Source organism: Octopus bimaculoides, chromosome 11 (genome assembly GCF_046866305.1).
Source record: "Octopus bimaculoides isolate indiv1 chromosome 11, ASM4686630v1, whole genome shotgun sequence".
NCBI lineage: Eukaryota > Metazoa > Mollusca > Cephalopoda > Octopoda > Octopodidae > Octopus > Octopus bimaculoides.
In genome coordinates, this window is record NC_142938.1 from 17,699,878 (window position 1) to 17,723,542 (window position 23,665).

General features: G+C 36.1%; 1 protein-coding gene and 1 long non-coding RNA gene across 5 annotated transcripts in view; both read left to right on the forward strand.

Moving 5' to 3' along the window:
- Positions 1–1,389: 1,389 nt before the first annotated feature.
- Positions 1,390–9,704, forward strand: LOC149133197 (uncharacterized). The gene is made up of 2 exons (XR_016243603.1): positions 1,390–1,599; positions 5,689–9,704. It is a non-coding gene; the product is annotated as an uncharacterized LOC149133197 (long non-coding RNA).
- Positions 9,705–10,119: 415 nt separating this feature from the next.
- The window catches only part of LOC106867460 (uncharacterized), a 97,018-nt gene continuing 83,472 nt past the window's right edge, over positions 10,120–23,665 (forward strand). For all 4 annotated transcript variants that reach the window (XR_016243604.1, XR_016243605.1, XM_089359580.1 and 1 more), the window contains exons 1-3: positions 10,120–10,540; positions 18,923–19,010; positions 22,421–22,510. Coding sequence is in view for 2 of the 4 variants with exons in the window: in XM_089359580.1 (XP_089215706.1) it covers positions 10,314–10,540; positions 18,923–19,010; positions 22,421–22,510 (405 nt within the window). In the remaining 2 variants the exon portion in view is untranslated. The remainder of the gene's footprint in view (positions 10,541–18,922; positions 19,011–22,420; positions 22,511–23,665) is intronic.

A 23,665-nucleotide genomic window follows, 5' to 3' on the forward strand; every position in this document is an offset into this window, starting at 1 on the left:
GCTGTTTTTCTTGTTACTTTTTTCCGAATTCTTGCTGCTCCTGTTTTTGATGTTAATGTTGTTCTTCCTGTTTCCACTTCTCATTCCTCAATCAGGCGGTTCCTCTTCTACACCAACACATGCCTATACACGCAGCAAATATATATATATATATATATATATATATAGTGAGACTGTGTTGTTTGTTTTTGTAGATTTACTTGTTAGTTTTATTATAATTACATTAACTATTAAATTGACAGATGTATATATATATATAAATGCAATTAATTTAACAAAAAGGAGTCCAGAGAAAACGAAAGTGAGAGAAAATAAAGTTGAAAGTTGAGGGAATCCCTTTAGCATACAATGTAGTATATATATATGTATATATCTGTATATATTATATATCTGAATATATTATATGTAAAGCTATTTAAGGATGTACAGCTATAAGCAATGATATAAAACAAACTAGTTTTAAAGCCGTTCTTACGAAATAACCACTGTTAATTAATGCCTCTTGTTATTGTTTTTGTTTTTTAAGTTAGAGTCAGTGCTATTATTCCGTGTGCTTTGTCGGCATCTCTCCTCTGATCCTTTTTTTCCAGCACTTCCCCTTGCTCTAGTTTCTACAAAAGTCAGATTTCGTAATATAAAACGAAACGAAATTTGGTTTCATTTTTTTTTTCTGTTACTTTTTTATTTCGTTCTCAAGTTCTCTACCCATTCTTTTACCGCCCTATCTTCCTCCTCTTCTCTCTCTCCCCTTCTCTCTCTATCTCTATGTATGTAATGTATGTATGTATGTATATGTGTATATATATATATATATATATATATATATATATATATATATATATATATATATATATATATATATATATATATATATATATATATATAAACATGTATATTTCGGGCACAGGTATGTACGTATGTATGTATGTATGTTTGTGTGTGTGTGTGTGTGTATGAATGCACATACATATATACATACATATATGTTCTCTTCTATTTTTAATTATTTGAGATATTCCAAGTTTCAACGTTGGAATGTAATTAACAAAATCAAATTCCCATTTTGAACTTGAGGAAAGTTTTACATATTTCTACTGTTCCACTTACACGCCTATAACGATTCAACTAACCCATGTTAGCTTGGAAATAATACATAAGGTGATTATGTGTGTGGGCGCTCACAAATACAAACGCACACACGCACGCTCACACACACACGCACACGCGCGCGGTAAAATTAACAACTTCGATTAACTGGTTGTCCTTGCATTTAGAAGACTGAAGACTCTCTCTCTCTCTCTCTCTCTCTCTTTCTCTTTCTCTCTCTCTCTCTCTCTCTCTCTTTCTCTCTCTCTCTCTCTCTCTCTCTCTCTCTGCGACGAGCTGGCAGAATTGTTAGCGCGTTGGGCTTAGGGTTTAACGGCATTTCTTCCGGCTGTTTATTTTCTGAGTTCAAAAGCTGTCGAGGTCGACTTCCCTTTCCATCCTTTCGGGGCCGATAAAATAAGTAGCAGTTGAGCACTGAATCAATCAATGTAATCGACTAATCCGCCCCTCTAAAAATTGCTATCCTTGTAAAATCTGAAACAGTCATTATTGGTATGTGTGTTTTTGTTGTTACGCCTATTAAATATTCTCGTGTATGAACTTGTAAAAATTAATTGAATGCTTTTCGTTTATTTTTACCTCACAAATGTAGCAACAATGCAGTCGCTCGAGCTCCTAGAAATCACAGTCAACTCTCCTTACAATCATACCATTCCATCTTTAAAGAACAGCAAACACAAACGCGCGCACACATACACACACACACACACAAGCAATTTGATACCATCACACAATCCCACCTCAAAGAATGGTTTCAAAGTTTGGTACAAGACCAGCAGTTCCTGAGAGGGGGCAAGTCAATTACATCGACCCCAGTGCGTAACTAGTACTTATTTCATCGACCCTGAAAGGATGAAAGGCAAAGTCGACCTCGGCAGTATTTGAACTCAGAACGTAAAGACGGACGAAATGCCGCTAAGTACTTTGCCTGGTGTGCCAACGACTATGAATAATAAGAATAATACTTAATTATACAAGAAATATTCTTTATAACTAAAAAGCGGGCCGCAACAATGCGGAAAAAAAAATAAACATTCTTCCGCAGCCTGTGAACGAAGTGATACTTGTTACAGTGAAAGTTTGTCAAAGTGAAAGTGAAACGCTAATCATAACGATTTCAGCATATATTTTACCTCTGACTGGAAAATTAATAAATGTGAAACTGTAAGACTACTACAGCGTGTTTATTTTAGCAACAGAGAACACTCCACTAAGGTGTTTTCCTCAGACATATTGAGCATGTACGTACGTATGTATGTATGTATGTATGTATGTATGTATAAATGTAGGTAGGTAGGTAGGTATGCTTGCATACATACATACATACACAACAGCGCTGAAGGAAATACATATGAAAAGAAAATGAGAGATGTATGTATGTATGCATGCGTGTGTGTGCATGTATGTATGTGTATGTGTGTGCATATGTATGTATATATGAATGTATGTATGAACGTATGTATGTATGTAAATATGTATGTATCTGTTTGTATATGTATGTATGCATGTGTTTAGACATGTATGTATGTATGTGTCTGTGGAAGATGGATCTTCGGCAAATTCGACGATGAGTACTCCAGTTGTTTGATCAAGTGAATTATCTATTTATCGATTTATATTTTTTAACTTGTCAATACACCATGCCAGGCTTTTACTATAGTTTATTGATGTATGTATGTCTGCTTGCTTGCCTGAATACATTTGTGTGTGTGTGTGTGTGTGTGTGTGTGTGTGTATTCCCGCACGTTTGTATATATACATGTATGTTTGGGTATGTATGTAAATATGTACATTTGTATGAATGTATATGTATAGGTGTTTTGTATGTATATATACCTGCCTGCTGCATTCGTGCATGTATGCATTTATGTATGTATGCTTGTATGTCTTTTTTCCAATGAGCAGGGATCTAAGCAAAGCTCTTTCATTGGAATTTAGATATCAACTGAGTTGTCATTCATACATGTATGTATCTATGCATGTATGTTCGTCTGTCAGCATGTATGCATGTTTTATCTTGTAGTTTTATTTAATTTCCTTTTGAGAGACTTCGAGCCAGTCACTAACAAAGCAACAAGACTTTTTGAGTTAAGAGAGTTCCCGAGGGTTTGTAAATGCATGGTAGAGTTGATGTGTTGGTTGAACTGTCAATGCATACATATATATGTACACATGTATGTATCTATGGTAAACGAAAACTGAAAGAAGCCCATGGTGTGTGTGTGTCTGCACATGTGTTTGTCTTTGCATCTGTTTGCCTTTGCATCTGTGTTTGTCCCCCCACCACCAGCTAACAACCGGTGTTGGTATGGTTACATCCATGTAAATTAGCGGTTCAGCATTAGAGAATGATGGAATAAGTACCTGGCTTAAAAAGGAAAATAAGTACTGGGACCACGTCATTCAACTAAAAATTGTTCAAGACGATGCCCCAGGATGGCTGCAGTCTAATGACTGAAACAGATAAAAGACTATCAGTAGAAAGAAAAAAACAGTTAAACACATGTACCTAAACTGGTTGAAATTACTCTGTAGAGGTTAGGCTAAGTCTAGTCTCTAGGAGGAAGAGTTAGTGTGTGCCAAATAACACAGCTTACCATGGTAGCTAGTCAGGGAAGAGAATACTAAACAGCTGGTTATTTAGTCTGCTATCAAGCGAATGACACAAGAAACAGGTTGTGAGCATGAACAAATTTTCATTTGATTAACCCTTTGGATACCAACTCTGTGTGTGTGTGTGTGCAGACGTGCATATGTATGTATGTATCTATGTATGTATGTTTGAATTAGCTTGTAGTTAAATGAGTTTTCTACACACATGTGCAGTCAAAAGATAATTCTTATCAAACTTAGATTGACACAGTGAGTGACAAGATAACCCCTTAGAATTACAAATGCAGTCCATCTAATGTGTTTCTATATTTGAATGCAAGAATTGCCACATGATTATGAAGTTTACTTTCCAGTTCAATACCTGGTTCAATCTCATTGTGTGGTATCTTAAGCAAGTAGTCTTTTTTTAAACTAGACCCTCAGTTTGACTCTAGAGTTATATCTGAAATTGATTGACAGAAAAGTAATTTATAACTGTGAATTCACTGTTTACAATATGATTAGCTGATATCAAGATGCACAGACAAGATTGAAAAGTGTATTTGAAATTAGATTCATGCATCTATTTATTTATACAATAATGCTTATGTGCCTGATATTTGAAAAGATTTTCAGGATTAATGGTGAGAAACTTGCAGATATGAAGGATCACCTCTAAAACAAAAAAATAAAGATATTGAATTTATTTTTGTAAAAGCTAAAAGCAAAAATTAGAAAGCAACCAAACTTGATAATGCTATTATTTAAACATTTACTTGTGAATCACATGTAACATGCAGGACATTTTCCTGGCATTCATGCATCATATCTGATACACATTTCCAAATTTTTTTAACAACCAGAGTAACTTGGGAGTTATGAAAGGAAAGCTTTATATTTGCTCAGAATGTATGAAACAAGGTTAACTACTAAAAGTCTGAAAGCAAGCATAGATTATTTACATTATTTACATTTGACGGATATTCGTCCTCATCTTGTTTGTTGTTAACACAACATTTCGGCTGATATACCCTCCAGCCTTCGTCAGGTGTCTTGGGGAAATTTCGAACCTGGGTTCTCATTCCTATCGATGTTACTATTATTATTATTATTATTATATTATTATTATTACTATTATTAATATTATTAATCAGGTCGCTGCCGTGAATCGAACTCGGAACCTTGGGGTTAGTAGCCCGCGCTCTTAACCACTACGCCATATGCCCGTGGGTATATCAGCCGAAATGTTGTGTTAACAACAAACAAGATGAGGACGAATATCCATCAAATGTAAATAATGTAAATAATGTAAATAATTCCTCATCTCTTAAATATAGAACTGTAGCAAGCATAGATGTTTAGGACAAACTTACGAAAATACTTTGGACAGGCAAAGAGTTAAAGTACCAGCTAATTTTAATGAAGAAGAAATGAAGGTGCCACAGGGTACCTCTGTGAAAATATGTGAAGATATAGCAAAGAAAAGACAACTGGGGAAGAGCCATTAAAATAAGCAGCTGAAGAAGACAGACAGGCAGGCAGGCAGACACACAGATAAATAGATAGAAAAGGGAAGAAGAGAGAGAGAAAGACATTAATAAACAAACAAAAGGTTAAAATGTGTAATAGTGTGTGTGTGTGTGTTGACTAAAAAATAATTCTGCTTATAATCTACATTACAAAGTTCAAAGACATAATCTCTATATGTATATATTGACTGTGGTTGTGCTTCAGTATGTTGTTGTTTTTGTTGTTGTTGTTGTTGTTGTTGCTCAAACATCTAGGCTTCATTGGGAAAATTCATTTATATAAAAGGGATCCTTATTAATCATTACTTTAACAATTCAGCTACAGGTGTGATGGGCATTTCGATGTTTTGGGTGATTTTGGTGTTGCTTTTGTGAATGTTCTTGTTGTTATTATTGCTAATGATGATAATGATGTTTTCGATATCACTACTTTTTGTTTTTGTATTTATTTTTGCTTTAGGGCTTTGTCAGAGAAGAAAGGGGCAATAGTTGTAACTATTGCAGAGCCTCTGAGACTTGTTGGAGAGGTAAAAAGAAGAAAAGCAGCTGAGACTCAGAGGTGACTGCAAAAGGAACCAGCATATCTATCTGCACCCACGACTGACCCGAACCTAACATCTGCTATAAGATCATGTCTGTATCATGATCACCATTATCACAGTCACCACCACAACCAGAACTACCACCAGCACCACCACCAGCACCACCAACCACCAACCACCAACCCCACCAACCACCAACCCCACCAACATCACCACCCACCACAACCACCACTAACCACCAATGCCGCCACCACCCTCTCCACCTCCACCAAAATCACCACCACAACCACCACCACCATCACAACCACCACCACCTACAACAACAACCACCACTAACCATCACCACTGCTGCCACCACCCACTACCACAACCACCACTAACCATCACCACTACTGCCACCACCCACTACCACCACCACTGCCATCATCATTGTCATTTTTACACCTGTTTTTCCATGCTTGGATGGCTTGGTTTGTCCCACTCCAACACAACCTCTTCTTGCCATCTTTATGAAGTTCAAAATCCTGAGGTCAGCTTTCACCACTTCTTTCAGTTTTCCTCATTAAGAAAAAAAAATTTTTTCTTCTTTTTCTGGTTCACAACATTAAACCTAATAGTCTGCACTTAACTATGTGTTTTTCATGCAGAAGGCAGCCCAGGAAATTTTCCCACATTACTTTGGATAATGTAATTCTGGATACATTATGATTCAATTAAGAATACACCTTTCATCACAAGTCTGCTCAGTCAAGGACTGAGCTGGGGTTATGAGGTTAGCCTAAACAATAATACTTACATTGTATTATTGTTTACACATGTTGTTCATAAGCAGAGATGTTGCAGAACAATATGCTAAACTCTCTCAAACTCGAAACAAAAGCCAGGCCTGATCCTTGAATTGACCTTAAAAATCTGGGAGATGCCTGGAAGGACTATAGATTCTGCCCCACCTACTTGGATAAAAGGATTAAATAATAATAATAATAAAAATAAAACAAGACTAAATCACTGGACTATTTTGTCGAATGTGTATGTGTGTGTGTGTGTGTGTGTGCACATACATTTGTGTGTAGTGAGTATATAGGTCATAAGGCAGTGTGTTTAAAGGTCAGAAGTCAAAAGTACATCTATCAACCAAATTTATCAAACAAAATATTTTAGCTGATTGCAGAGTAATCACACGGGCTGTCTTCCTTTCTTTTTTTCTTTCTTTCTTTCTTTCTTTCTATCATTTAATGTATTGAACCATTAACAAAACATCCAGGACAGTTGATTATTTTTTTTATTATTATAGTTGCCACTTTTTTTCAAGGATATTAGCTTTCTCATAGTGTGGCTGTGTGGATAAAAAGCTTACTCCCCAACTACATGGTTCCAGGTTCAGTCCCACTGCATGACATCTTGGGCAAGTGTCTTCTACTATAGCCTCAGGTTGACCAAAGCTTTGTGTGTGAATTTGGTAGATGGAAACGGAAATTCATAAATAACACATGCCTCATTGTGAAACCAGAAATCTTGCATGTTTCAGGACTAATCGGCTTTGCCATGAGAGTCTTGGCATGAGAGTCTTGCCATGAGAGTCTTGGCAGTACTGTACAAGCTCAGCATGAGCATTGTATGTATACATGTGTGTGTGTGTGTGTGTGTGTATCTAATGGAGGCCTCAAAAGACATTTTAAGATCCACAAAGATTGGAACTTAACTACAGTTCTTGGTGATCCAAAGCAGATATGCAATTTATGTGGGTGTGTTTTCAAAATATTGTCTGGTTTAAAAAGCCCACATCAGACACCGTGATAGATCTAAGGTGTAAGTGCAAGAGGTGGTCAGACTCTACATAAGGAGTAGGCAACCACCATGTATGTATGAACAAGGGCTAGATAAAATAACAGATACACCACTTTTTATTTAAGAATCTTTTCTATTGGCAATATGAGAAGTTGAAAACTGTTCCAGTCAAAATATATGTGTTCAAATGCATTATGTATGCCCTGTACTTCATAATACAGGGTGTCCACAAAGTCTGGGTACAAGGGACTAACACATACTTTAAGAAATTATTATTTCTTATATTTAATTGTTTATGTTATGATTTTATTTACTCCATGTACCCAGACCTTGTGGACACCCTGTATAATGCTGTTTTACTTCTTTCTTTTTTTTTGTTTTGCAGATATATTTAAAGTAATTAAAATATTTATCTGATTTCCAAAGAGGACAACTTTTAGAGCATGGCTGGTTGGCTGGTGCTTCAGTCCCTAAAACTGCTAAATTATGTAATGTTTTAAGAGGTACAGTGTCTAAAATCATGTTGGCATTCCTAAACCAGCTCTGGCAAGCATAAATCCAGATGGAAGACAAGTATCACAGAGAGGGACCAAAAAATAGTGAAATGTAGTGGGTCTAAAAACCATCAAACTACAGCAGCAAAAGTGACAACAGAGCTAAACCACTATCTAAGCGATTTTGTGTCAACCAAAACCATTCATTGTGAGTTCCATAAAGCTAGATACTATGGGAGTGTTGCAAGTGCTAAATATTTCCCGTTGCATCAACATTGTTAATTTTCTGTCCCATCAACATTAAGTGGGGAAAAAATGGTGTCTAGACTATTAGAAGAGGTCAATGAGTCAATGAAACAATGTCATCTTCTCTGATGAATTATTTTCACTCATTTTTCTACTTGGGTCAAAGTCTGAAGACAGCCTGATGAGCACTTAAACTATAACTGATTGGCCCCTAACATGAAGCAATCTAGGTGGCTCTGTGATGATTTGGACAGCCATATCATGGAATTCTCTGGGCTCTTTAATTGCTCTACACGGCAGAGTTTAAACCAAGGACTATTTTAGTATTTTGGCTGATCATATCCATCCTATGGGACAAACATTGTTTCCTGATGGTATCACAGTCTTCCAGAACAATAATGCACCAAATCACATGGTTAATATTATCCAAAATTGGTTAAATGAGCACAAAAGTGATATATATATACTACCCCACCCCTTTGCATACACACACACACATACACGACAGGCTTCTTACAGTTTCCGCCAACCAAATTCACTTGCAAGGCTTTGGTCAGCCCACAGCTAGAGTAGAAGACACTCAGCCAAGGTGTCATGCAGTGGGACTGAACCTGGAACCATGTGGTTGGGAAGCAAGCTTCTTACCAACACAACCACATATACGTGTATGTGTGTATATTTATATATCTATGCATGTATATATATGTGTGAATGTGTGTGTGTGTGTGTGTGTGTATTTGAGTGTGTGCATGAGAGAGCGTGAGTGTGTATATGCTTGTATCTGTTTGTATTCACATCATGTGATTGTAAAATCAATGTCATTTATTTCCAATATTTTGTGAAAACATGTTTGTCTTTGTGGAATTATTACCTTGCTTAGAGAGAAGTGAGGGTTGGCTAATGTCATGTGATTATTTCCTCTTCTCATTCAAAGTTTGTCACAATCTTCACTAGGTGTTTGATTACCTTCTGAAGAAAAAATAATTTCAATAAATCAAGAATTTATTTGTTTCACAAATTCATGGCACTGGCTCATCTGAATTATTTTCCTTGGTTCATTTTCGTTTCATTTATGTAAATTACCCTTGGCCATAAATGTTTCCTACTCCTTTTTGGCTATGTCTAAGTGTCTTGTCTGCTGAAGATAAGGTAGGACAATTGCTGTGCTAATGATGCTTACTGAAACAGAAACATTTGTTGAGATCTGACTATTCCCAGACAATCAGATTGTCTTTTCCTTAATGGCATGTCAATTTTAGATGATTTCCTATTCACAGTTGGAGTTGGCACTAATTACCACCAAGTAATTGGTCTATTCCCTCTGGAAACGAAAGAAATTTGAATAATACTCTATCGAAATGAAGGTAATTTGAATAAATCAAGAATTTATCTTGTCAGTTATTTAATATAGTCTTACTCATCTTTGTTCAAATACATGCCATTTCTCAGTTTAGTTTAAGTTGTGTGTGTGTGTGTGTGTGTGTGTGTGTGTCTGCGCGCATATGTCAGAAAGAGAACGAGAGAATAATTAACCTCCGAGAATATATATATATATATATATATATATATATATATATATATATATATATATATATATATATATATATATATATATATATACGCACACACAATTTTTTTTCCATGCAGTTGAAATTGAACAAAATACTACACACGCGCTTCTTTTTCTCTGTAAAGTATATAATTGAATAAATTAAAAACTGAAGAAATGAAACTAAAGAGTGAGATGCAATCCGGATTCGAACCATCCCGTTGCAGCTTCTAGATCCAATCCAAGTTTTACTGACAACAACAAGTGGGGGCGGTCAAAGGTAAACAAAATATAATATCATGTGACATTACTAAAATGGCCGTCTGTAACGAAAGTTGCGTGTCGGATATATGTAGTAGCGCTTCTATGGCGTTAGAACATTCATCAATATTACAGTTTACTTTGTTTTCTACGGAGAAATAAAAACAATCTTAATATTACTTGCTACAGATTGCCTTCGTCAACAATGAAGACTTCCAATCAAGTGGCTGTTGCTTCTCAAGCCTTCCCGTTCGGCAACGAACTGAGAGAAAGTGTGCGCCTTCTGTTTAGGTTTTTCTGCAACAACATCTATCTTGGACAGTTCGAGTTGGCTCGCGCATGTGTTCCTTATTTGGCGCAGCACGGGACCCATTATGGGGTCGACATTGGCCAAATCCTTAAGCAGATTGTGGAGTACCCGTATGGTCGTAGGTAAGAAAGCGTGTTTATTATTATTTTTTTTCTTCTCTAAATGCAACATAGTTTGGTTTAATATGATTACGTTCGAAAATTCATTCCGTCGCTTGGAGGATCGCACTTCGCGAAAAACTAAAGAATCTTCAGCTTCGAACAACTACATTAACCCTACATGTTATGAGTTCTCTTTCTTCCGTATATACATGTGTGTTTGTCAGCATTACTTTGCGCAGACATAAGGTTCAGTCGGTCGTTTGGCTGTGAATACTCCTTAATATATGAGACTCTTTTTCTGGTATATGACAAACATAGATCGGACTTTTCACACTTCTAAGCATTTCACACACACACACACTGAGTTAAATTTATCTGGACATTCGCTCGGCCTAAATCATTTATGTTTTAGGCACCAAACTGAAACTAGCGCAAGGAATACTTATAATACAGAAGTACTGTTTTTATTACGAAATTAATCGACCATTATAATATATATATATATATATATATATATATATATATATATATATATATATATATATATATATAAATTTGAATTGGATGTGTTCTTTACTTTCTGCTATCAAAATCTAAGTCCATCGCAGAAGAACTGTAAAACTATCTCAGAATTCTCTCACACGCCTTTCCCAGTAGACTAATTTTGATAACTGCATTCTAATATTTTAAGCCTATCTCCATTTACTGTAGTTTAGGAAATGTACTAACGAAGTAACAGAAATGTTAGAAATAGAAACCCGGTTTCCCTCTAATTATATCATACTCTCTTCAGTGAAAGATTGGATAAGTCGGTAAATGTTTACTGCTAAAAATCTACCGACTTAACTACATATAAATACATCACTGCTCTATACCTTAGAGTGTGTTTCTTTTACGGATAGACGACACACACACACAAGACGGATGATCAGGACCAGTACGCCTCTGCTTGATCAGGTTTGATTTGGTGCTAAATAACAACTGGCAAGTGTTGATTTGTCGTGTTCTCGTAAACTGAATGAAACAAGTGCGACACATACCCGATCCGTAAAGAGAAATTGAAGACAAGTTGATATTTGATTCTCGCTGTATAATATTGCAGTTAACTTGTTTTGTTTTTTTAAAAATTGAAATGAATTAAACTTATTTTACCATGCAATCAATTTTTTTTTTTTTTACCATTATTAACAACTATTTATTTAGCCTTCACTTTGATTCCATGCAATTTGTTTCAGTGTTCGCCATCTTATATGTCCAAAGTTCGAAAGATTGTCTCATTCCCTTTTATGATAAAACTATTAGTTTTAGACATCTTTCCATAGGGCTGTAATCTTGGAGATAATACTAATTGTTAGGAAAAGAATGTGCCCAAGTGCCAATAAATTTGAGATAATGATTTCCCACGCATGAAGAAAGAGAGCAACTGAAAATGTGAGGAAAGAAATCATTAATTGACTATCATTAATTAATTGGACTGTAGAACCATAGACCTCAACTTGATACACATGAGCGACAAAGGAAGCCTTTACATGCTTTCTCAACTGGCTAGAAATGACAACCTAATATCCTTCACACTGCATTCTACTATCTTAAAGGATGCCACCACTTCAGCATGTAGTCTGCCAAGCCATTTACACTTTAGCATGCAGTCTAAACTTAATGCTAATCCTTAAACCTAGTCCTAACCCAGATCAGGTCATTTCATAGCATAGACTACAGATAGTGTGATAGACTGCATGCAAAAGTAGCACCTAAAGGATGTATCAGATAATTAATTCTACAAACTTTGGTGTTTAGAGTTATACCAGTCTCTGAACTGGGTCAATGCTGCATAGTCTTGAAAGGCCCTCAGCATTTCAATATCTTGCCAAAGAAATTGAGAAATCTATTTGGAACTAGAAAAAGAATGCTCCTAAAGGTATAAATCATGGTAGGAATACCATTGATCATGGAGTGAAGATTGTTTGCCAACATAACATGGCAGTCCTGGTTTAGGACGAATGTTGCTGTAATTTAACCCCATGAGACATTGTCTCTAGTTGGCTATACAACATGATCTGTGTCCTTATATTTTCGAACAAGAGAATCTAGCACCCCCACTCAGCTCAAAACAATATTTGTGTATCTCAATTTCCAGGTTATTTCCCTTCATCAGTACAGAATAATTGTTCGGCTAGAGGTGGCACTGCCAAATTCCCATTCGAAATATACAGTTTTCAAAGTGACAACTAGTCACTGATCTATAAATTAGAAAATTACTATTTGGACTGCCATGTTATGTTAGCAAACAATCTTCACTCCAAAGTACTGTTGCTGAATATCTCTTGTTGTGAGATTTACAAATAGTTATTTTCTAAGCCTTTGGTCATAGTCTGCTGAGCCAGGGGAGGTCATGAATGGAATGCTTTTGACCATAAATCCGCTTGGTCAAGACTGAACTGGGAATAAACAACTACATAAAATTATCTAAATTAAAAAAAAAAAGATGAAACCAAAAGATCCTAGTGGCACTTTATAGGGACAGTTAGTGTGAGGGCTTTATTCTTTCTAAGAGTTAAATTTCAATTGATTAAGGTTTTTTGTGAATAGCATTCAGTACATCAAACCAACTTATTTATCTAAATTTACACAACTGACCCATTTGAGTCATTTTATTTTTCTAGTTATCTTAACTTGATTCTCTTAAAGAGCATGTAACAGACATCACCTGTTGATAGATATAACACCTACTCACACTGAATGTGTGAATTATATAAGTATGTAATTTTACCTAGTACCGATGGTGATTTATTTCATAATAATAAACATCACAGGCATGGCTGTATGCTTCCCAACCACATGGTCTCAGATGAATTCAGTCTTCCACTATAGCCTTGGGCCAACCAAAGCTTTGTGAGTGGATTTGGTAGAGAGAAACTGATAGAAGCCCATTGTATATTTTGCGTGTGCATGTAACCACATGTGAATTGTTGGCGATTTTCTTCCTCCATCTTCACTTCTATTGGGCTTTCCTCTGTTTCCAAAGAAGAGCGTCTGCTTGAAACGTTAAAATAATTGCTTCTGACACAGGTATAAAGTCAGAAATATTGTAAGATGGGGGTTTGTAAAATTACATTGACCTCCAATACTTAACTGATACTTTATTTTATCGACCCAAAACGGATGAAAAGCAAATTGTCCTCAGTAATCATTTCATTTCATTTTTCATTTTATCTAGTTTCAGCTCATGAGCTGTGGCCATATGTAAATTCAAAATATAAGACCTTAGGGACAACAGAAATAATAATTGTGATAACTGTATCACTACATATTTGTTTACTGACAATGCCTTGGTGGACTTAAGACTTCAATTTTCAGTTAGGTCAGGTCATATTAGTGCTTCTCTACTGTTGAAATTGTTGTTGTTGTTGTTATAGTTAAGGTGGTGAGCTGGTGGAATCATTAGTGCATCTAATAAAATGCTTAGTGGCATTTCTTCTAACTCTTTACATTCTGAGTTCAAATCCTGCTGAGGTCAACTTCACCTTTCATCCTTTCACTGTCAATAAAATAAATACCAGTCAAGAACTGGGGTCTATGATATCAACCTAGTCTCTTCCGCTAAAATGACTGGCCTTGTGTCAAAATTTGAAATTAAAAGCAGTAAGCAGGCAAAACTGTTAGCACACCAGACTAGATGCTCAGTGGCATTTCTTCAGCCTTTACTTTTTGAGTTCAAATTCCACTGAGGTTGACTTTGCCTTTTTTTCTTTCAGGGTTAATAAAATAAGTACCAGTTGAGCACTGGGGGTCAATAAATAAGTACCAGTCAAGTACTTGGGGTCATTGATATTGACTAGCCACCTCCCACCAAAATTCCAAGTCTTGTGTCTATAGTAGAAAGAATTATTATTATCGGATCTTTTTTAAAACGGGGGCCACATTTTTCATTAATGTTTTACGTAGTGTTTTTGGTACGGAAAGACTTTCAAACTTCGTATACTTATCTATTTTGTGTTATAGAACAGAAAAATATTTTTATATTCGAATTTATTTCATGTAAAAAATTGTCTTATTTCGATAATTTCAACCAATCACTGACAAGTATTCAGTTGTTTACATTTACTCCTTTGGCTGATTAAGCGATGTAAAGCGTATTCAATCTCCATACCTTCGTTTTATTTGCTTTTTTCATTTTAAATTTGCTTTAACCCTAACCCTATGGTTAGGGTTAGGGTTAATTGTTTCAGAATCGTTTGTTTATGAAGTCGGCACTTAATGTATATCGGCTGAATGGACATCAGTGATTGGTTGAAATTACAGAAATACGACAACTTTAACATGGAATAATTTATGGATTTCTTTTTTTTTTAAGAAGACTAAGAGAAAAAGATGTTTTATATGACACATTCTACCAGTGTTCCAAGTTTCAAAGTGTTTCGTTAATGAAAAATGTGGCCCCCGTTTTAAAAAAGATCCTTATTATCATTGTTATTAAGAAAGTGAAGTGGATAGGCAAGTCAGAACCCTGGGCTAGTTTAAATACTTAGCAATATTTAGTTAAGTCTAAGACAACAAGCTGGCAGAATCATTTGCATGTTGGGCAAAATGCTTAGCAGCATTTTGTCTGTCTTTATGTTTAAGTTCAAATTCTATTGAGGCTGACTTTACCCTTCATCCTTTTGGTGTCAATAAAACACATACCAGTTCAGTGCTGGGATCGATGTAATCAACTTACCTCCACCTCTGAACTTGCTGGCTTTGTACCACAATTTGAAATCAGTATTTAGTTAGGACTTTTTACATTCTGAGTTCAACTGCCACTGGAGTTAACATTGCCTTTCAACCTTCAGAGAAGTCAATCAAATAAAGTACCAGTGAAGTACTGGAGTTGATATAATCAACATTATCCTCCCTCAAAATGTACACTTTGTTCCTGTATTAAAAATCATTATTCATATCAAGAAAATGTTGACAGAATTGGTTAAAATGTCAAAATACCTTGTGATATTTAGTGATGTCAAATCCCTCAAAATGTGTCTTTCATTTCTCAAGGGTTGATATCAAGTCAAGTACTGAGTTGATTTAAGCTATTGTTTCTTCCTCAAAAATTTGATTTTATGCAAACGTACAAAATCATTCCCACTATTATACTGGGTGGTAGGAAAATATGGCACAGTGGAACAAATGTCTTTGCAGTATTTAATTATATCCTTTTTAACATTTTGGGTTCAAATCCTGCTAAATGAATGTCTTCTTCACAATCTGTATTTGGGTCAGTTTCCTGGTTTAAGGATATCTCCTGCTCTGTCACTAGTCTTGGAGAACCTGTAGAGGGTCACAAGCACTGCTCTTCCTCATGACTAAACATTGATATCCAAACAAAAACAACACAACTCTATTTTTTCTCTATGAGGCCTGTCTGTAGCTGAAGGAGGACCTGGAGGGAAAATAACAGACAGCATTGTCAGAAATGTAGCTATGTATCTTATCTTTTACTTGTTTCAGTTGTTGGACTGTGGTGTTATTGGGGCACTACCTTGGAGGGTTTAGCCACACAAATTGACCCCACTACAGGAATGTAAACGAACCAACACTAGTTGTCAGGTGGTACAGGAGAGTGGGTGGAGGACTAACGCAAAGACACACATCACACACACACACACACACACACACACACACACACAGAGGAAGGGCTTCCATCTACCAAATTCACTCACAAGGCATAGTAGAAGACACCCAAGGTGCTGCACAGTGGAATTGAACCCAAAAAGTAACATGGCTGCAAAGTGAGCTTCTTAACAACACAGCTATGCCTATTAAGTCCTAGCCTAGCAGAAGAGAGTAGGTTGATACTGTTGACTCCAGTTCTTGCAACAGGACGAGCTTTCTAAAGACACTCATTGATAATATGGTGAAAGAGTTAGGTCTACAACTGCCTTCTACTTGGTCATTATTTACTATATAGCAGTCCTTAAAGTTGTGATACTAAACCTAAGGAGGCATGTAGAACTAAGTAATACCATAAAACCATAGCCATCACCCACAAGTGAGTATGATCTGGTTAGCATGTACTATGTTTCCATTAATTGTAGTTATAAGCAGGCATGGACACCCTCTTGGTCTTCCCACTTCTTGTCCCAGCAGAACATGGGGGATATGAGAGCTGAAGAGAAAACAGTCTGGACCAGCATTAGGCTTGTGTTCATTTTTAGCTAAGTAGACTGAAATAATGGCAATTGAAGTGCTTTGCTCAAGGACACAATGCATCATCCAGTACAGGAATTGAAACCACAACTTTGTGATCATGGTCCAACACCCTAGCCATTAGCCCACAGTGTTCATGTCAATAATTAAGAAAAAACAGGGCAGCAGATTGTTAGAATCTTTAGTTTGTTGGTCACAATGCCTTGTGGTATTTAGTTATGGCCATTTACATTATGAAACCTTTCAACATTCCAGGTTCAATAAAATGAAGTACCAAGTACTTTATTTCATAAAATATTGCGGTAGATGTAATCAACTGTGACCTTGTATCAATGTTAAAAATCAATAATTAAAAAAAAAAAGTTTTTTTGTGTAATAGGCATCATTACTTTCCTTACACCATGAGAGGCCTTTTAAGAGCTGGTGTTTAGCTGTAATTTTCATCATGTGAAGCAAGTGAATGATTTTAAAAGAAAAAATATTAAGTGCAGGAGTGGCTGTGTGGTAAGAAGCTTGCTTACCAACCACATGGTTCTGGGTTCAGTCCCACTGCATGGCATCTCGAGCAAGTGTCTTCTACTATAGCCTCGGGCCGACCAAAGCCTTGTGAGTGGATTTGGTAGATGGAAACTGAAAGAAGCCCGTTGTATATATATATATATATATATATATATATATATATATATATATATATGTATATATATGTGTTTGTGTGTCTGTTTGTCCCCCAACATCGCTTGACAACCGATGCTGGTGTGTTTACGTCCCCGTAACTTAGCGGTTCGGTAAAAGAGACCGATAGAATAAGTACTAGGCTTACAAAGAATAAGTCTTGGGGTCGATTTGCTTGACTAAAGGCGGTGCTCCAGCATGGCTACAGGCATGACCATGTTAAAAAGTTCACTTTGAAAGGACATGGTTTGATCCCAGTGTGCTGCACCTTGGGCAAGAGTCATCTACTGTAGCCTTAGTTGATCCAAGTCTTGTCAATGAAATTGGATAGATGGATATTGTACAGAAGCTTGCTATATGAACTGTCACCCTTCTTGGGTCACAGACTTAATCCATTGTGTGGATGGATGACTTCAATAGAAACCATTTTGTTGCAAGCATTTGGTCTAGATTTCATGCTGAGGATAAGCCATCAAGCATGTTTTTTTCCCTCTCTTTCCCTCACCAGTTGTGATGGCTGTTGGCTGTTTCTGATGAGGATGATGATGATATTGATAATGCTGTTGTTGCTGCTGCTGCCAATGTAGAGCAGCAGTTGAACTGTAGAGAGGGCTGTGTTGGTGGTAAGAAGGGGGAGCACTAGGCCGTGTCTTCTCTGAAACGTGGCTGTTACTCCGTACACTGCTTTCCTTCTTCGAAATCATTAAAAAAAAAAATGTGACTACTCCTTCCTACTTAGCTATAAAAAATATTGCTGACATCTCATGATCTAAGTCTTGAGTCACGAGTTAGAAATCATCAACATCATTATTGTAATCACCACTGTCATCATCATCACCAATCCCTGAATTCCAAATTGTTGGTCTTGTGCCCAAATTATTATTACTACAATTTTTTTTTTTAAAGCAGTGAGCTGGCAGAATTTTTACTGTGTCAGGCAAAATGCTGAGAAGCATTTTCCTGGCTTTATCTTTTGAGTTCAAATGCCTCCAAGTTCAACTTTGCTTTTTATCTTTTGGAGGTCATTAAAATAAGTATCAGTTAGGTATTGGGTCAGTATGATTCACTACTCCCTCCCCCAAATTTCAGGCCTTGTGCCTATAATAGAAAGGATTATTATTATTATTATTATTCAGTAGTCTTATTTTTCTCACCTGCTTTCATTGCACCACTGAGCGCAGCTCTGTGTGCCTTGGGTATGTGTTGTGGTTTGTTGTGGTGCTCTTATTTTCACTGTTTTGAAAGTGCTTTACGTAGGATGTGCCCGGTGCCTAGTAAGTGCTATTTGTAAGTCCTGGTGTTTTGGTTATGTATTTGTCTGAATGTTTTTCAATCATACCTAATGCACCTATTATTATCATAGGGATTGTTTCTGTTTTTAGGCTCCACATTCAGGTTACCTCTATTTTTAAAATTATTATTGTGGTAGTGGTGGTGATGAGCTGGCAGAATCATTAGATTCTTGACAGAGAGTGTGAGATAGATTTGTTCATATCTATTTTTCTTTCTTAATCAATGTATATTTTGTTTGTATTTTCTATACAGTGTTGGTTCCACTCAACTAAAATCACCGCACCATCTCTCCTGGATATGTTTGCTGGAGTACCTGAAACTTGAACCTTATGAACTGAAGGTATTTTTCATGAATTCTCTCCTTACAATTATACTACCACCTCAACCAATTTCTAGGTATTACTACAAATCGTCTCCTCCTTGATCCACACCTATTTTTTTTTATCTTCCCCCCAAACTGAGATTTGCTATTGACCACCCATTCCACCCCAATCACCACCACCACCAACCATGTTCACCATTCACTACATTCACTTCTGTCATCATCTCTATCTTCTGTCGCCTTCCTTTCACACTCTTGCAAACTGACCCACCTAACCATACTTGATTCATATTTAGAATCATTCATATTTAGAATCATTAAAAGACAACTTCATATTGATGAAAGTGGATTAGTATTCATTTCATGCATCAGGATTTAATGTGAAACATGTGGTTGTGAGCATATGAAACTTGCTTCCTGACTATGTGGTCTCAGGTTCCATTCCACTGTGCTGCACCCCTTGGAAAAGTATCTTTTATTATAGGCCTAGGCCAACCGAAGCCTTGTGAATGGATTTGGTGAACAGAAACTGAAAGAAGTATGAGCATGTTTGTGTCTCATTGTCTTGACATTGCATGATAGTTGTAAATGAGTGCTACTGTCATACAAGCAGTGTCATTCACATCTAATATCTTGTGGAAACATGTCTGGCCATGGGGAAATATTATCTTGCTTAGAAACAAGTGAGGGTTGGAAACAGGACGGGCATCTGGCCATAGAAAATCTGTTTCAATAAACTCTGTCCAACCCATGCAAACATGGAAAGGTGGATGTTAAAACAATGATGATGATGATACATATTTGTGTGTGTGTTTCACCTTGTCTTGACATCATATAATGGTTGTAAATGAGCTTCACTGTCACACAAGTGGTGCTGTTCCTTTCCAATCTTCTATAAAAATTACATCTGGATATGGGTAAATATTACCTTGTTTGGAAACAAGGGAAGGTCATCTAACCACTAAAAATCTGTCCGACCCATGCAAAAATGGAAAAGTGGGTGTTAAATGATGATGAGAATAATGCATTGCTTGTTGTTGTATGTACGTAAAGAAAACTATATAGCTTTTACTACAGTATCATCTGGTATTTGCCATAACATTATTGAAACAAGACAGCAATACATACACATGACTGGAGATCCCAGTACTTTCAAATTCAAACTCAAGTTGCAAAGTATCTCCACTTGATGTTGCTTGGCATTTACTTCATGATGCTTGCTTATTTGTGATGAGTCACTTATGTATCAACAACATCTCTTTAAAGCACTCGATTAAATGGTGAAGGACATTCTGAATAATAGTAGATTATTTGATGGCAAATTGCTTATTCATGGGGAAGTTTATCAGTAATATGCAAAGCACAACAGCCTTCCTTTATTTCAAAAGAAATTCTTGCATTTGAAACTCTTTTGAAGCTTTGTGGTGAGAAGTTTGCCTCTGTCTTGGTTCAGTCCCACTGCATGGCACATTGGGCAGGTGTCTTCTACTGTAAATTCAGGCCAACCAAAGCCTTGTGTGTGAATTTGGAAGATAGATTTTGAAAGAAGGTCATCATATATATATATATATATATATATATAGGCACAGGAGTGGTTGTGTGGTAAGAAGCTTGCTTTCCAAACACATGGTAATGGGTTCAGTCCCACTGCATGACATCTTGGACAAGTGTCTTCTACTATAGCCTTGGGCTGACCAAAGCTTTGTGAGTGGATTTGGTGTATGGAAACTGAAAGAAGCTCATCATATATATATATATATATATATATATATATATATATATATATATATATGTATTTGTGTGTTTGTCCCCCCACCATCACTTGGCATCTCAGTGGTTTTGCAAAAGAGACTGATAGAATAAGTACTAGGCTTACAAAGAATAAGTTATGGGGTCGATTCGTTCGACTAAAGGCAGTGCTCTAGCATGGCCACAGTCAAATGACTGAAACAGGTAGAAATAAAAGAAATTTTATATATATATATATATATATATATATATATATATATATATATACTTACATATATGCACATATATCTCACGTAAAGCGTGAGTAAACTTTTAAAATTTTGTTAGAAGAGACTACACATACGATGCTAAAAAAGGAAAAAAAGAGAAAGAAAAATGATATAAAAATTTTGGATCATTTTTAAAACGGGGGCCACATTTTTCATTAACGAAACACTTTGAAACTTGGAACACTGGTAGAATGTGTCATATAAAACATCTTTTTCTCTTAGTCTTCTTAAAAAAAAAAGAAATCCCTAAGTTATTCCATGTTAAAGTTGTCGTATTTCTGTAATTTCAACCAATCACTGACGTCCATTCAGCCGATATACATTAAGTGCCGACTACATAAACAAACGATTCTGAAACAATTCTATCGGTGATAGGATTAGGGTTAGGGTAAAACAGCAAATTTAAAAAGAAAAAAGCAAATAAAACGAATAAAAAAAACAGAAAATGAAAAAAGCAAATAAAATGAAGCTATGGCTTAATCAGCCAAAGGAGTAAATGTAAACAACTGAATACTTGTCAGTGATTGGTTGAAATTATCGAAATAAGACAATTTTTTACATGAAATAAATTTGAATACAAAAATATTTTTCTGTTCTATAACACAAAATAGATAAGTATACGAAGTTTGAAAGTCTTTCGGTACCAAAAACACTACGTAAAACATTAATGAAAAATGTGGCCCCCGTTTTAAAAAAGATCCAAAACTTTTTATGAAAACATAAATGGTACTGCTTGAGAGTGGGTTCAAGTAGCCATTACATCCTCATTAGTTATTTATCCATCTCTCATTCATTCGTTTTATGTCTTTTGTCCCCACTGTGGTGTTCTGTCTGTCTTTGTGCCATCCCCCTATGTATTATGGCCTGTATGCAAATAAAGAAAAGCAGTCAGCGAGGTACACTGTTCAGGCTAGTCCCACAGAGACAATGAAACACGTTGTCATAATGCGGGACATAACAAAAACTAAGCAGTGATAGATGAGTGGTTAAGAAGTTTTCTTCACAACCATCTAGTTTTGGGTTCAGTCCCACTGTGCAGCATCTTGAGCAAGTTTTTTTTTATATACTATACCCTAGACTGCCAGTACCTTGTGAGAAAAATTTGGTTGACAGAAACTGTGTGGAAACCTATCATTGTCTGTGTGTCTTCTTATATGTATCTATGAGATTCTCTCTCCCTCCCTCTCTGTCTCTCTCTCTCTCTCTCTATATATATATATATATATATATATATATATATATATCATCATCATCATCATCGTTTAACATCCGCTTTCCATGCTAGCATGGGTTGGACGATTATATATATATAAAATAAATGAAAGACAAATGAATATATGTGTGTGTGTGAATCAATGAATATATATCTTTCTGTGTCATTCTGATGCAATCTTGTTGATTTTTTTGCAGCCATCTGATGTAGAAACACTGAAACGTGATGTTGAGTTTCGTATACTTCTTTCTGATGCATCCAGCGCTACTGATTCAAACACAATACAGGTCTGACCCATGATTTTCTTCTTATTTTAACTTTTTCTTTCTGTTTCTTTTCGTCAATTTACAGGAGAGAGAGCGAGCAAAGATTGAGAAATCTTTGATCTCTACGTACCTCATGCCATATCATAAGATTTTATTTATACTCATTATGTATGTGTGTTTTTATATGTATGTATGTATGTATGTATGTATGTCCATGGAAAACAAACTTCAACCACCTATTCTGACTATATGTCTGTGCACACGTTTGAAAGTGGTGTATGCCAGAAGGCTTGCAAATCCAGTGGGGGTCTTAAAAGACATGCTAGGATCCACAATGAGCAGAACTCACCTGCAGGTATTGGTAATTCAAATCAGAGGTGTAATCTGTATGGGTATTTAAAAAGCCACATCAGACGCCATGAAAGGGCTAAGGTGTAGGTACAGGAGGTGGTCAAACTCTGTGTAAGGAGTAGACAACCACCACCACCATGTATGTATGTATGTATGTATGTATGTATGTATGTATGTTATTGACATCATAAAAATTTATAAACTTCTGGGAGAATGTGGAATTCTCCTTTGGAACAGTGGATCTCGAAGCACATGATAAAGCTATAAATAAAACCATGCAAATATTGGTTGAAAAATCCTTTTGGATAGAAAAAGTTGAAGGTTACTTGTGGGATTCAAACTCACTCCTCCTGTAGATACGACAGGAGAAATATGCATGTGTGGGTGTGTTCTTTTAGGTTTAATCAGAAGAAAGGCGCAATGCCTATGACTTTTGTAGATCATCTATGATATGTGAGATTTATGTACTTGATGTTCGAACATATTAAGTCAATAACTGCAAAAAAATGAATGTGGGTAGCAAAGAACTTCTGGAGGGTTGTTGTTTTGGGAAGGAAGGATGGGGTTAGTGATTAGTGTGGGACTTGGAAAGAGACTTACAGAACTGGTGATTAGAGGAGATGAGATGAACGTGGTTAAAGGACAAGTTGGAAGTGGTATGTATCTAGCTAGTTCTGGGAAGTAGAGACCATTGGCAGGATGAAGAGACGGTGCTACTGTGGGTTACAGAGTGAATTATATTGATGAGTGAGGCCTGAACAAAGTGTGGGATATTAATGTGTATAGCAGCAGCTCTGTTCCATTGTGGGTCTCTCTTGATATTTG